This window comes from Tachyglossus aculeatus, chromosome 2 (genome assembly GCF_015852505.1).
Source record: "Tachyglossus aculeatus isolate mTacAcu1 chromosome 2, mTacAcu1.pri, whole genome shotgun sequence".
NCBI lineage: Eukaryota > Metazoa > Chordata > Mammalia > Monotremata > Tachyglossidae > Tachyglossus > Tachyglossus aculeatus.
The window spans coordinates 149,274,855-149,290,959 of record NC_052067.1 but is presented as its reverse complement, the minus strand read 5'-3'; the positions used below and the strand labels follow the sequence as shown (position 1 = coordinate 149,290,959).

Below are 16,105 nucleotides of genomic sequence, written 5' to 3'. Positions count from 1 at the left end.
TTTGTACTTCCCAAGTGCTTAGTATGGTGCTCTGCACACAGTAAGCGCTCAAAATATATGATTGAATGAATTAATTTGCCAGACAGTGTGAGCCTGTTTGGGTAGAGTATATGATGGTGTCAGAAGAAATGGTTGTGGGAATAAATGTGATGTGAAAACGGCGGGTGGGGGGGGAATACTGCTCGAGTTTTATGTAATGTGGAGTTTGGTAAGACTGTGATGCCTGCATTGCAGGAGAACCAGATGTATATGGATGCCCTTAATGGCTACAGGAATTCCAACAGCTATTCCCCTAGCTCACAAAATCAGACGGATCCCAGAATCTGCAAAACCCTCGGTGGACTAGATCTAAAAGCCACCTCTCTCTATGAACCTCCCTTTATATTCACAAACCCTATATACTTTTATTTATTAATATAAGACCTATTGTTAGAATTTACATGGTTTTGAACAGTCAATAAATCAATAGTACTTATTGGGCACCTAACTCTAAAAATGTTACTGAAAATCTGTCAAAACACTCTACTGGACCATCTATTTTCCAACTCCTACTATTTCTCAAGTCATTTTACAAGCTATGTTCATTCATTCATTCAATCGTATTTATTGAGCGCTTACTGTGTGCAAAGCACTGTACTAAGCACTTGGGAAGTACAAGTTGGCAACATATAGAGCCGGTCCCTACCCAACAGTGGGCTCACACTAACTGTCACCTTACTAGGTTTTTTTAGAAATTGATTTCTGCCAATCAATGGACTCAGATTTTTGCATTAACAAGATTTCTGTTAAGGCTACTAACATAGTAGTGTTAGAATTTTCACCCTCCTTGCCACATAGTATGCCTTTTCACATAGTAGTGGCCTCAACAGAAATCTTGTTAATGCAAAAATCTGAGTCCACTGATCGGCAGAAATCAATTTCTAAAAAAACCTAGTAAGGTTACAGTTAGTGTAGGAACTTGGTTGGTCCGCAGATTTACATAGATTTATCCAGCCCCCAGGCCCTGAGCCCCTAAAAATGGGTTTGGGTTAGAATCCGATGGCTTTGCAGACCTGAAAGGGGCACGGCACAGTGGATAAGCACAGGCTTGGGAGTCAAAAGGTCGTGGGTTCTAATCCAGGCTCCACCACTTGTCTTGTCGACCCCTGGCCCACATCCTACCTCTGGCCTGGAATGCCCTCCCTCCACACAACCGCCAAACTAGCTCTCTTCCTCCCTTCAAAGCCCTCCTGAGAGCTCACCTCCTCCAGACTGAGCCCCCTTTTCCTCTGCTCCTTCTTCCCCTCCCTCCCCATTGCCTCCATTCCCCCTCTCTGCCCTCCCCACTTCCCCTCCCCACAGCACTTGTGTATATTTGTATATATTTATTACTCTATTTTATCAATGATTTGTATAGAGCTATAATTCTATTTATCTATTCTGATGGTATCGATAGCTGTCTACTTTTTTTGTTGTCTGCCTCCCCCTTCTAGACTGTGAGCCCATTGTTGGGTAGGGACCATCTCTATATGTTGCTGATTTGTACTTTCCAACCACTTAGTACAGTGCTCTGCACACAGTAAGTGCTCAATAAATACGACTGCATGAGTGAACAAGTTTACAGCAGTGTTCCTTCTCTCAATCCCTTGAAACAAATCCTATATTTGTGTGGCTCAGTGGAAAGAACCAAGGCTTGAGAGTCAGAGATCAGGGGTTCTAATCCCAGCTCCGCCACTTGTCAGCTGTGTGACTTTGGACAAGTCATTTCACTTCTCTGGGCCTCAGTGACCTCATCTGGAAAATGGGGATTGAGACTGTTAGCCCCACATGGGACAACCTGATAACCTTGTATCTCTCCCAGCGCTTAGCACATAGTAAGCACTTAACAAATACCATTATTATTATTATCATTGTTATCACTCCAGGTTTGGCCAACACTTCCTTCGGGATTAGCAGATTCCTATCTCCCTCTAGACTGCACAGTCATTTTGGGCAGTGAATGTTTCTGCTAATTCTGTTGTATTGTACTCTCCAAAGAGCTTCGAACAGTGGACTGCACAGAGTAAGCGCTCAATAAATACCACTGATTGACTGATTGATTGCCTTTTGCTGGCTGGAACAAGGCTATTTCAGTTGGATACAGGAAAGGGTATGACACAACACTGGCCACACTGGGCAATTGTCTAGAGAGAGCTAAATCAGGACTAGATGTTAGCTAAGAAGCATGGGCTGCATTTCTGATCCCCGCTATTGTCAGGGAGAAGCCTTGTCCTTCAGTACAAGACTGGCTGAACAAACAATGGCAGAACACAAGCAAAAAATGTTAAAGTTTTGGGAAAGCTGGGGCTGTTGAATGTGGAAAAGCCATATAGAGGAGGAGCCTGAAAACTGTTCCTTCAGCCATAATAATGGACCAGATAAGACCTGTCACCAGTGAATTACTGTGGCCTTTAAGCATTTACTAAGTGTTTACCACGTGCCAAATACTGTACTTAGCACTAGTTGTAGACCCAATATAAGCGGATCAAAGTTCCCATCCCGCATGAGACTAAAAGTTTAAGAACTGGTATCTCATCCCCATTTTTATAGATGAGGAAAATGCACAGACACAGGTTAAATGACCTAATCAAGGTCATATATTAGACAAGTGGTAGAATTGGTATTGGACCTAGGGAATCCTCTCAGGCCTATATTGTATCCAATGGGCCATGCTGTTTCTTTAAATTCTTCCCGATTTTAGTTTTGAAAGCCTCGCTTGGGCCATGGACGATGTCTGAAGTGTCACCCTTGTCCTTTTTCCAGGGTTTAGTATGGTGTTTTGCACCAAGTCCTTAACAATTTTATTTTTCTAATGCTATTTATCAAGAACTTACTATGTGTCAAGCACTGATCTAAACACTAGAGTAGGTGCAAGCTAATTAGGTCAGACACAGTCCTGCCCCACATGGGGACAGTCTAAGTATGAGGGAAAACGGGCTTTTAATCTCCATTTTACAACTGAGGGAAACCAAGGCACCGAGAAATTAAGTGACTTGCCTAAGGTCACACAGGAAACAAATGACAGAATGTCAGCTTTAAAACCCAAGTCCTATGTCTCACAGGCTCATGCTTTATGCACTAAATAATAATGATGGTATTCATTAAGAGCTTATTATGTGCCAAACACTGTTCTAAGCGCTGGGGCAGATACAAGGTAATCAGGTTGTCGCACGTGGGGCTCACAGTCTTAATCCTCATTTACAGATGAGGTAACAGATACAGAGAAGTTAAGTGACTTGCCCAAAGTCACAGCTGACAAGTGGCGGAGCCGGGATTAGAACCAAATGCAATCAATATATAGAAATGTGTTTATGATCATGAAAATCAGGGTTATGGTTGGGGAAAAAAAATTGTAATTATGATTTAAGGATTATGTTTGATGGTTGATTTGCTTGACTCTTGGAATGTTGAATGTTGCTTAAACTTTAGATGATTGGATGTGTCGATACTTAATCTGTTTAGCCTTTTTTTGTGAGTGGTTTGTTACAGTGCCTTTTCACAGTACTGGAGCATATTTAGTTTTATTTTATTTACCTGCTTGGAACAAGTAGATGTTCTTCTCCTATTGGCAAGGCAATTTGGAACTTTTCCAAGAGTTTAAAATACTGTGACATGTAGTTCTTGGGAAATCTGCTCTTCTTTGAAAGGAACTTTTCCACATCTGAACGCTGAATAATTCCCTTGGGATATTTAGAGAAGCCTTCCACTTTCACTGTCAAAATCTGAAATGAAAAAGATCCCTGCTCAGCAATTACTAGAACTAGAATGTATCTTCTGAATATCTCTGACAACAGCATGTTATATCCTATCAAGCAGGGAAAATGGTCATAATCATCATTAAATTGTACCACTCAGCTGCCCTAGGCATGGTGAAGCGGTTTAGATACCTATCATTTTCTATGCTGCTACCAGATGTACTCTTATCCATTCCAAATTCACGTTCTTCTAGTTCACATCTTGGTGGTATTGGCAAAACTGGTAAATTATTCCTCAGGCTATTGATTTTCAGTTCTCTAAAGGCACAAACCTAAATGTCTTTTTCCCTTTTATAAAAGGTTGTAATGGGAGTAAAAGGTTTCAGATCCCCCACAAGTATACTAAGACTATACCATTATCACTTTGTGTTATGACAACTCCAAGTAAGCCATAGCAGATTTTTGTGCTCTTTTCAGTACATACCATATCAATCTAAGGAATTATTACAATTATTGTGTAAGATGCTCAATTAGTAGTATTTACTGTGTACAGGGTACTATACTAAGTCTTTGGGAGAATACAATCGTACTAGAGGTTTGCAATCCAGCAGAGGAAATAGTCACTAAAATAAATTATACATAGGAGGGAGAAGGAAAGGAGGAATGAGTTAGAACTGATAATGATAGACATGTAGGCTACGTACACAAGTGATACTAGAGAAAATGTAAGTAATTAGATGGTACACAGGTGACCAAGTGGCAGTTGGGAAGGGTTGCAAATTGGGGAAATTAGAAATTAATAGGGGAAGGTCTCCTGAAGGCCTTGTGCCTTCAGCAAGGCTTTGAAGAAATGCAGACCTGTAGACTGTCAGAAATAAATGCAGAGGAAGTTTGGCCAAGTGGGGAGGATTAAGAAGTCAGCAGTGTGAGAAGCAAGAACTGGAACAATTTTTACTCTCTTCACCGTGCAGAATTATTACCTCCCCAGTAATATCGCAGCCTCAGTCTTTTAAAAATATGTGCTCTGGAACTTTCCCATAGAATTAATTGTTGTATCTATTAAGTGCTTATTATATGCCAAGCACTGTACTGAGCACTGGGGTAGACATGATAAGCAGGTTGGACACAATCCCGATCCCAAAAGTCTAAGGGTTCAGAGTCTAAGGAGGAGGGACTATGACGTAATTCCCGTTACGGATGAGGAAACACAGGCACAGAGAAGTTAAGTGACTTGTCCAAGTTCACACAGCACAGAAATGGCAGAATGAGGTCCGTTGATTCCTAGACCCCTGCTCTTTCAGGCACAGTGGATAGAGAGCGTGGGCCTGGGAGTTAGAAGGTCATGGATTCTAATTCCGGCTCCACTAAACGTCTGTTGTGTGACCTCAGATAAGTCACTTTACTTCTCGGTGCCTCCGTTACCTCATCTGTAAAATAATAATAATGATGGCGTTTATTAAGCACTATGTGCAAAGTACAGTTCTAAGCGCTGGAGAGGTTACAAGGTGATCAGGTTGTCCCACGGGGGGCGGTCCCAGTCAATCCCCATTTTACAGATGAGGTAACTGAGGCACAGTGAAGTGACTTGCCCGAAGTCACACAGCTGACAATTGGAGGAGCCGGGATTTGAACCCATGACCACTGACTCCAAAGCCTGAGCTCTTTCCACAAAGCCACACTGCTTGGATTGAGACTGTGAGCCTCACGTGGGACAGGGACTGTGTCCAACCTGATTTGCTTGTATCCACCCCATTGCTTAGTACACTGCTTGGCACAGAGTAAGTGCTTAAATCATCATCATCATCATCAATCGTATTTATTGAGCGCTTACTGTGTGCAGAGCACTGTACTAAGCACTTGGGAAGTACAAGTTGGCAACATATAGAGACAGTCCCTACCCAACAGTGGGCTCACAGTCTAAAATACCACAATTATTACTTTTATTATTATCATTAATAGGCCATGTTACCTGTTCTGAGATCTTAATTCTATTTCTACCCTGCAGTCAAACAAAAAAGTGAGCAGTAGTAACAGTATGAAGCACGCACTGGCTTCAGTGAACCTTATTAAATGCTTGGGAGAGCCCATTGTTGGGTAGGGACTGTCTCTAGCTGTTGCTGAACTGTACTTTCCAAGTGCTTAGTACAGTGGTCTGCACACAGTAAGCGCTCAAATGTGACTGAATACTCCTCCAAGAGGCCTTTTCTTTTCCCCGGCTCCCTCTCCCATCTGTGCAACCTACGCAATGGGGTCTCTGACATTTGGGCATTTGGCATTTGCTTCACCCTCAGCCCCACAGCACTTATATACGTATCTATAAGTTATAGGCTTTAAACTATTAATCTATATTAATGTCAGTCTCCCCCTCTATACTGTAAGCTTTTAGTGGGCAGGGAAGTTATCTATCAACTCTGCTGTACTGTTCTCTCCCACGTGGTTAGTACCGTGCTCTGCACACAGTAAGCGCTCAATAAATACCACTGACGGATACAAGACACATTCCCTGCCCACGAGGAATGCTACCTAAAACTAGGTCGTAGGCTGGCCTTTTAAAGCTTAAATGAATACCAAAACATAAAATGTGCTTTGAATGCCATGTACTTGATGATTTAATGACGATCTCCTTGATGCATGTCAATTTTTTGCTTTTCATTTTAGAAGCTTTCCAGCCTAACTTGAATTTGTGTGGCTACATATGACGATCTCCTTGATGCATATCAATTTTTTGCTTTTCATTTTAGAAGCTTTCCAGCCTAACTTGAATTTGTGTGGCTACATAGTATCCTTCTCTCACAAGTTTTTTTAAAAAAATATTTCCCTAATTCCTCTGTGGGTTTTGCACAGATGTTTATTTTTTGTACTGGGTTTCTGGCTGCCATTTAATTATTTTTCACACTTTAGTTCTCTACACAGGCCTTCTCACACATAGCAAATGAATGAGCCGATAGATTTGTCCCTTAAAATCAATCAATCAATCAATCGTATTTATTGAGCGCTTACTATGTGCAGAGCACTGTACTAAGCGCTTGGGAAGTACAAATTGGCATCACATAGAGACAGTCCCTACCCAACAGTGGGCTCACAGTCTAAATGTCCTGCTTTAATAGGTTTGATGACCCCAATCCCTTGCAGTGCTTTAACCCGAGCTCATTAGAGCTATATACCATGAAATTGTGATTGTATTATATCTATAATTCTATTTATCTATTTTGATGGTAATGACGCCTGTCTACTTGTTTTGTTTTGTTGTCTGTCTCCTCCTTCTGAGACAGTGGACTGTGAGCCCGTTGTTGGGTAAGGGATTGTCTCTATCTGTTGCCGAATTGTACTTTCCAAGTGCTTAGTACAGTGCTCTGCCCACAATAAGCCCTCAATAAATAAGACTGAATAAATGAATGAATTGTCCTCAACTCAGTGTTGTTTTCCATTTAAAACTGAGCACCTCATTGGTTTTCTGGATGGACGGGAGTCAGCTTTCCTGTGTCTATATCTCTCAAGCCACTCCTAAAAGCTTCATTCAAAAAGGGTAGATAGCTTGGTGCATCAATAGAAAACGCAAATGCCAGTTTTAAAAGTATGGCTTTGCGCATGGTATTACACAGTAAGCGCTCAAGTAAGTGCTTAACAAATGCCATAAAAAAAATATGATTGAATGAATGAATGAATGGTCATTCTACTGGCATTTCAGAATATGAAGCTTTCAAAATAATTTTGAATCTGACAAAATCTTTAGGCATAGCATCATTTTCACTAAAATTTACATGAATATGTTCCGCACAAAATGCCGAAGTGTTTGCTATTCTGTCAAAAATGAGAACTAAATACAATAAGTGAGATTCCAGAGCAAGAAGCGCACATTAAAATCAACAAATATGCATATTGCTCCTAGGCCTGAAGTTCGGCATTTGGGGAATTCTGCCACAAAGGACCAGGGAACTGTTGGAATAGTCCAATGAAAATAGAACTTGGGAACTATCAGTCGGCGCTCTTGGCTGTCCTTAATGGTTAGGATAATGCACGACAGAGACAACTACTCTTCCCCCCTAAAACCCTTATTGAAGGCATATCTCCTCCAAAAGGCCTTCTCTAACTAGGCCCTCCTGTCCTCTTCTCCCACTCCCTTCTATATCACCCTGACTTTATTCATCCCCGCCACCCAGCCCCACAGCATTTATGTACATATATGTAATTTATTTATTTATATTAATGTATCTCTCTCCCTCTAGGCTGTAAACCTGTTGTGGGCATGGAATGTGTCTGTTGATTGTTATATTGTACTCTCCCAAGTGTTGAGTACAGTGCTTTGCACACAGTATGCACTCAATAAATATAATTGAATGAATGAATGTAAGGGTATTGGGAGTACATATGTTCCCTACCAAACTTTCATTTTTTTACTCTCCCCAGCATTTAGTACAGTGTTCTGCACACAGTAGGTGCCCAATAAATACCACTGATTGATGATTTCTGAGGTTGGAAGAGCCCAGATTGTTTGGGGCCACTACAGTCTACCGCTAGAATTGCTCTCGGAAACCAAAGAGCAATCAGATCAGAATGGACAGCACAGGCATACCACGCTTTCTGGGGCTCACATACTTTCAAGTTGACATTCTTAGCAGCAACTAGGATAGCTTCCTAGGATAGGGTCTACAGTTAGTCAAATATGATGGGAGCATATGAACTTAATGGCCCCAATATAAAGATCACAAGACACACCCGCCTCTGTTCAATCCCATATTACTAAAAGGCTAATTCCAATACACCAGATACTTTTCAAGTGCTTTCATAAAAACAGAGAAGTAAAATACTACTCATATTAAGTTGCATTTCATCCTAGTCTCACCTACTCCACAAACAAACTTCAGGATAGCCATATGTTTCTTTTTCTACATCACCTATGATGAATTTTTGATCATTTAAAGTTAAACTAGAGCAGTTTAATTTCCAGCTTAATGCATCAATTTGCTTTTTCCAAACAAACCTCAAAAATTCCCCTTCCTTGAAGGATTTTCTGGAAGTTCACCTACTAGACTTATCATGAATCCATATTAGGAGAAATCCATCCTCTTCCTTTGCTTTTAACTGACTCGCTTCATTCAATATTTAAATTTCAATCAATCAATTGGTATTTATCGGACACTTACTGTGTGCAGAACAGCGCATTAAGTGCTTGGGAAAGTACAGTGAAACAGAGCTGGAACACATGCTCTCTGGACTATAAGCTCATTGTGGGCAGGGAATGTGTCTGTTATATTGTACTCTCCCAAGTGCTCAGTACAGTGCCCAGCACATAATAAGAGCTCAATAAATATAACTGATTGATTGAAAGGTGCTAAGGTCTAACCTATAGCTCATATCTGATTAGCACTCAGGCAACCAACGATTAAACCCAGACTTTATAAGTGTGCTCTAAGACACTTTACCTGTGCCATGATTTTGCATAGCCATCTAGGTTCCACGAAATACAGATCGCTTAACTGCAATGCTGGATCCTGAAAATGTAGTAACACACCTGCAAAACAAAAACATAACGCTTTGTACACCTGCCCCACAAGGTGTTATTACAATACTTCAAAATTACCACACAGTAGCCATAAACTATAGAAAAACTCCATAAACGGTACTAGCAAATCAATCCACTATATTGCTGCAGAACAAAACAGAAGTCCTTTTTTTATGTTTCCTAAAGCACAATTAGAGGGGGGAAATCTTACAATGTTGTGATTGGCATTTACTCAACATCTTTTACTACAAGCCCTGAGATATTGCACTACTGTTATTTTACCGGTCAAAGAATGTTTTACACTAATAATTGGCACCTAGAACAGTGGATGTGTCCGATTTGAGTTCCCCCAGGGGAAATGGCACAGTATGTGCCACGTTCCCACTTCTGGGTTCACGGTGGGGTAGCTGTCTATGTTGACACTTGGGGCATCAAACAATAGCTGAGCCAGTCCCAAAGGACATGAGGAAGGCCGAACGGGAGTCCCATGGCTTTCCAAGGCAACCATTCCAAACAAGAAACAGCACCGGAGCTCCAGAAAGGTGAACGAGAAATCAGCATCGAAGATCTTGGGAGGAAGAGCTGTGGTTCGGAGCTTTTATCTTGCCTCTCAACAGACTTACAGCGAGGTTCTCTAAAGAATAATGATGATGATGATAATAATAATTGTGGAATGTGTTAAGAGCTTACTATGTGCCAGTCACTGTTATAAGTGCTGGGGTAGATAAAAGATAATCAAGTTGGATACAGTCCCTGTCCCTCATAGGGCTCACGGTTTTAATCCCCATTTTACAGATAACAGAACTGAGGCGCAGAGAATCAATCAATCAATCGTATTTATTGAGTGCTTACTATGTGCAGAGCACTGTACTAAGTGCTTGGGAAGTACAAATTGGCAACATATAGAGACAGTCCCTACCCAACAGTGGGCTCACAGTCTAAAAGGGGGAGACAGAGAACAAAACCAAACATACTAACAAAATAAAATAAATAGAATAGACATGCACAAGTAAAATAGAGTAATAAATATGTACAAACATATATACATATATACAGGTGCTGTGGGGAAGGGAAGGAGGTAAGATGGGGGGATGGAGAGGGGGACGAGGGGGAGAGGAAGGAAGGGGCTCAGTCTGGGAAGGCCTCCTGGAGGAGGTGAGCTCTCAGTAGGGCCTTGAAGGGAGGAAGAGAGCTAGCTTGGCGGATGGGCAGAGGGAGGGCATTCCAGGCCCGGGGGATGACGTGGGCCGGGGGTCGATGGCGGGACAGGCGAGAACGAGGCCCGGTGAGGAGATTAGCGGCAGAGGAGCGGAGGGTGCGGGCTGGGCTGGAGAAGGAGAGAAGGGAGATGAGGTAGGAGGAGGCGAGGTGATGGACAGCCTTGAAGCCCAGGGTGAGGAGTTTCTGCCTGATGCGCAGATTGATTGGTAGCCACTGGAGATTTTTGAGGAGGGGACTAACATGCCCAGAGCGTTTTTGGACAAAGACAATCTGGGCAGCAGCATGAAGTATGGATTGAAGTGGAGAGAGACAGGAGGATGGGAGATCAGAGAGAAGACTGATGCAGTAGTCCAGACGGGATAGGATGAGAGCTTGAATGAGCAGGGTAGCGGTATGGATGGAGAGGAAAAGGCAGATCTTAGCAAGAGAAGCGAAGTAACTTGTCCAAGGTCACACAGCAGTCAAGCGGTAGAGCTGGGATTAGAACCCAGGTCTTCCTGACTCTCAGACCCGTGCTCTATCCACTAGGCCACGCTGCTTCTCTAAGGGTTCAACTCTAGGCCAGGGCGGTAGTACAGAATTTTTGCCCCAGAGGGGTTGGTGACGGCTTGCTGTGGCTTCTGCTGTCATGGTCAACAGGGCTTCGAGTGAACAGGTGCTGGGATGGAGAATCGGAAGCATCAAGAAATGCACCATTCGTGGGAGAAACATCCTCCTAGGCCCAGAGGGGCCACTCTGTTGGCTGCTGCGGCTGCTCAGGGAACGGCAGTGACAAATTCAGCTATAGCTGCCTGGCCCGCCAGCCCAGACACAGATGATGAGGTTGGGCCGTGGCAGCGGACACGAGTATATACTGAGGTTGACGAGGAGACTGTAAGCTCCGTGAGGGTAGGGACTGTGCCTATCAACTGCATTATACTGTACCTCAATCTCTATTTCACTGCCGACCCTCGCCCACATCCTGCCTTTGGCCTGGAACGGCCTCCCTCTCCATATCCGACAATTACTCTCCCCACCTTCAAAGCCTTATTCAAGGCACATCTCCGCTAAGAGGCCTTCCTTGATTAAGCCCTCCTTTTCTCTTCTACCCCTCCCTTCTGCGTCACCTTGACTTGCTCCCTGTATTCATCCCTCCTCTCAGACCTACAGCACTTACATACATATCTGTAACTTTATTAATTTATATTAATGCCTGTCTCCTCCTCTAGACTGTAAGCTCGCTGTGAGCAGGAAATGTGTCTCTATTGTTATATTGTACTCTCCCAAGTGTTCAGTACAGTGCTCTGCACACAGTAAACGCTCAGTAAATACAATTGACTGACTGATACTATACTCACCCAAGTGCTTAGTACAGTGCTCTGCACACAGCAAGCTCTCAATAAACAGCACTGACTGAATGACCAGTTGGAGAAGCAGCATGGCATAGCGGACAGGGCACGGGCCCAGGAGTCATAAGGTCATGGGTTCTAATCTCTGCTCTGCCACTGGTCTGCTGAGTGACCTTGGGCAAGTCACTTCACTTCTCTGGGCCTCAGTTACCTTATCTGCAAAATGGGGATTGAGACTGTGAGCCCCACATGGGACAGGGACTGTGTCCAACCCAACTGGCTTGTATTCACCCCAGCACTTAGAATAGTGCCTTGCACATAGTAAGCACTTAGACACCACCATTATTATTATTATCATGTATTGCCTTAATTGCAATAGTTATATGTCCTTTACGTCTGTTAATAAAGGGATTTTGTATTTTAATTCAGTTCCAAAGGGCTGAAAAATGTTAGGTTGAAACTGTGCAGAAAGAGTATTTTCTTCTGGAAATTGCCTGTTTCTAGTTGCCTCATGACAAATACATCATCAATTTGTTTAACTGTTCACACAATTGTCAACAGGTCCCCACAGTTCAGCTGGATCAGCCAAAACCCCAGCACGTCTACCAAACCTTCTTATTCAAGGGGTCACCCTTAAAGCCTTCAAAGTAGCTGTTCAGCAGGAAAGGCAGAGCTTGGGAATGGAAACATCTCAAGTCCTATCTGCCAATCAAACAGATATTTGAACAGTAAGATTCAGGAAGTTCTGTGAAGTGTGATTAAGGGTAAGGCACTCAAAAACTCCTGGTTTTAACTATATGAGATAATCCCTATTAAAGTTGGATAGCTAGCATTACATTTCCCCTTTGCATATTTGGCCAAATGTGAAATTATTTATAGGAGAGTGTTTTCACAAAATTTGACAACTGCACAACATGAAAATACATTTTCCTATGTCCCCTGAGGGAGAAGGGATGTGTCTAAGTGTCATGTGTGCATTCTCGTCCAGCACTTGGTGCAGTGCTCTGCACCATTAGGCACTTAATGAATACTATTACAGCTAATAATAATTGCGGTATTTGTTAGGTGCTTATTATGTGCCAGGTGCTGTGCTAAGTGCTGGGGTAGATACAAGCAAATTGTGTTGGGGACAGTCCCTGTCCCACACAGGGCTCACAATCTAAATCTCGCTTTTATGGATGAAGTAACTGAGGCCCAGAGAATAATAATAATAATGGCATTTGTTAAGCACTTACTATGTGCCAAGCACTGTTCTAAGCACTGGGGGGGGGCGGGGGATACAAGGTAATCAGGTTGTCCCACATGGGGCTCACAGTCTTAATCCCCATTTTACAGATGAGGTAACTGAGGCCCAGAGAAGTTAAGTGACTTGCCCAAGGCCACCCAGAAGACAAGTGGCAGAGCTGGGATTAGAACCCGTGACCTTCTGGCTCTCACGCCCCTGCTTTATCCACTATACTATGCTGCTACTAATAAGGTAAGCTGTTGCTATAGCAGAGGCAGATTCATTACTCTACAGCATTTGGCCAATTTACACATTCTTTAAAAACATTTAAATACATTTTTAAAGAACAAGTTTATTGTCACACTATTCAAGAATTGGTGGGGGGAAAGATCTATCAAATATTTTTATTTTTTCAAATACCTACAAATAAAAAATCCACCCCAAAGCAGGTATCCCAATTTGCGAGCCTTTGTTTTAAAAGGCAAGTTCTCATATTTCCCTCTCGGACAAGCTTTCCTTTAATATATTGATATATTAGAAGTTTATAAAAAAATCTGTTTTGTATAATAATAATAATAACAAAAACTAAGTGGTTTTTGTTAAGCACTTACTATGTGCCAGATACTCTACTAAGTGCTAGGCTACATAAAATATAATTGAGTTGGACACAGTCCCTGTCCCACATAGGGCTCCCAGTCTCAATCCCCATTTTACAGATGTGGTAATCAAGGCACAGAGAAGTGAAGTGACTTGACTAAGGTCACACAGCAGACATGTGGCAGAGCCAGGATTAGAATTTAGAACTTGGGTCCTTTTGATTTCCAGGCCCATACTGTATCCACTAGGCCATGCGCAATTTCTTTATTTAATTTGAGGGAAGCAGAGTGGGCAAAGGCCTGGGATTCAGAGGGGCCTGGGTTCAAATCCCTGCTCTCTCATATTTCTGCTATATGACCATGGGCAAGTCACTTCACTTCTCTGTGCCTCATTTTCCTCACCTGTAAAATGGGGACTAAATCCTACTCCCTCTACTTAGACTATGAGCTCCATGTGGGACAAGGACTATGTCCAACCTGAATATCACCCCAGTGCTTGGTATACTGTTTGGCACATAGTAAGCACTTACAAATGTCATAATTCTTAATATTATTAAAATATTAAATATTATATATACCAAATATTTAATACTTATTATAATAATTATTAAAAATATTCTACTTTAATTTTTTTAAAAAGTGATACTATAAATTTGAGACTCTGAGGAAGCTTTATTACTATCAACCATTTCATTCCATGAAAGTTCTGTCTAGTTCATATATTTTCAAGTAAACTGCTCTGCCTAAACTTATCAAAGTTAAAAATAAAAAGTGAATACATACCTGATTCATTGAGGAAGTGAACTGCATGAGGAAGTTCATTTTCATCCAACTGCAGCTGGCTTGCCTGGACTAATCCTAATAATTCTTTCTTGTCAATCACGGGAAATTCAGTTGGGACATTTTGACGTTGCAATAAAATTATCTTTTCAAGTTCCAGATAGCTGTCTGGAATTAGCTGACCAACTACAGGCTGATCTCTGATCTGTACAGATGCCAATGATAAACTTTTAAAACCCATTTAATTGACATTTTCTCAGATTTATCGGTAAATTAAGCAGGAACTACTCAAGATACAGTCAAAGAATTCTGATTAATCGTGTTTTTAAGAAAATCAAATAATCGGATTACTAAAACAGTCAAATAGCTTTGGTTTTGCAAATGCACACAGACTATTTCAAAAGACAAAGTTAAACTATAGAAAATAAGTAAAGGCAACAAGACTGAAAAAGGGGAAATCAGGTCAACCAAATATCGTTGAGCAGGAAGTCCATATTAAATGAGACCAGAGACCTGAGCACAGCATAAACAAAACGAGAATTACCAAAATTGTTAATAACAGTGTCAATTTGCATGATGACATGCAAGTCAACATGTTTTCTCAGACTTATTGGTAAATTAAGCAGGAACTACTCAAGATACAGTCAAAGAATTCTGATTAATCATGTTTTTAAGAAAATCAAATAATCGGATTACTAAAACAGTCAAATAGCTTTGGTTTTGCAAATGCACACAGACTATTTCAAAAAACAAAGTTAAACTAAACTAAACTAAAGGCAACATGATTGAAAAAGGGGAAATCAGGTCAACCAAATATTGTTGAACAGGAAGTCCATATTAAATGAGACCAGAGACCTGAGCACAGCATAAACAAAAGGAGAATTACCAAAACTGTTAATAACAGTGTCAACTTGCACGCAACAGGAGTGCTAAATAAATGAAAAGTCTAAAAACGACATTTAAAAAATGCAAAATAATTACAGGAAAAATGTGTCCTTTCCCAAGAATTAGAACTCACTGAATGAGGGAAATTAACTGCCTTTTGTAAAATTCCATTTTACTTTTTAAAATGTGCTTTTTGCCAGCTGGAAAACACCACCGAACCTGGAAATAGGAATGACAGAACCAAGTCTTTTCACTCTTGTAATGCCATTTTCTAGGGAAATCTCACGTCATGCTCGTGAAAGCTCCAAGACGTTCTTGCATAGAAACTCAACTTGTACTTCCCAAGCCCTTAGTACGGTGCTCTGCACACAGTAAGCGCTCAATAAATACAACTGAATGAATGAGTGAACGATACAGCAACAAGGCACAAGTAACAGGAGATGGGGTTATAGCACTGTTGCATTTCCTGAAATTTAGTCACTAATTTGGGGCGCCAGCGATCCAAATGGTCTGAATTGGAGGAAATCAGATTACTCCAACTGGCCTAGTCATCTCCATAAAATGGGTCTCTTTACTTTACTTTGGATGTGGATTCATAACAGATGTTAAATTTTTCCACTTTAAATCAACAGAAAATAAATGCTTGAAATAAATAAATATAATGAAAAAAAAATAAATATAAAAATAAATATAAATATATATAATATAAAAATATAAAAAATATAAATATAAATAAATAAATATAAAAATAAATGAAAATAAATGCATGAAACAAATGCTTCTGAAGGCCACTAGATGGCAATGTTTTTCCACATCTCTAATTTCCAGTTTGTGTCACAAAAACTTACTCTGAA

The 16,105-nt window shown here is 41.2% G+C and overlaps 1 protein-coding gene across 1 annotated transcript in view; it reads right to left on the bottom strand.

Annotated features, from left to right (window-relative positions):
- LRRK2 (leucine rich repeat kinase 2) overlaps positions 1-16,105 on the bottom strand; it is a 163,363-nt gene that overhangs the window by 43,207 nt on the left and 104,051 nt on the right. The window contains exons 32-34 of the mRNA XM_038765259.1: positions 14,370-14,571; positions 9,137-9,225; positions 3,553-3,740 (exon numbers count right to left, since the gene is read on the bottom strand). Of these exons, the coding sequence (XP_038621187.1) occupies positions 3,553-3,740; positions 9,137-9,225; positions 14,370-14,571 (479 nt within the window). The remainder of the gene's footprint in view (positions 1-3,552; positions 3,741-9,136; positions 9,226-14,369; positions 14,572-16,105) is intronic.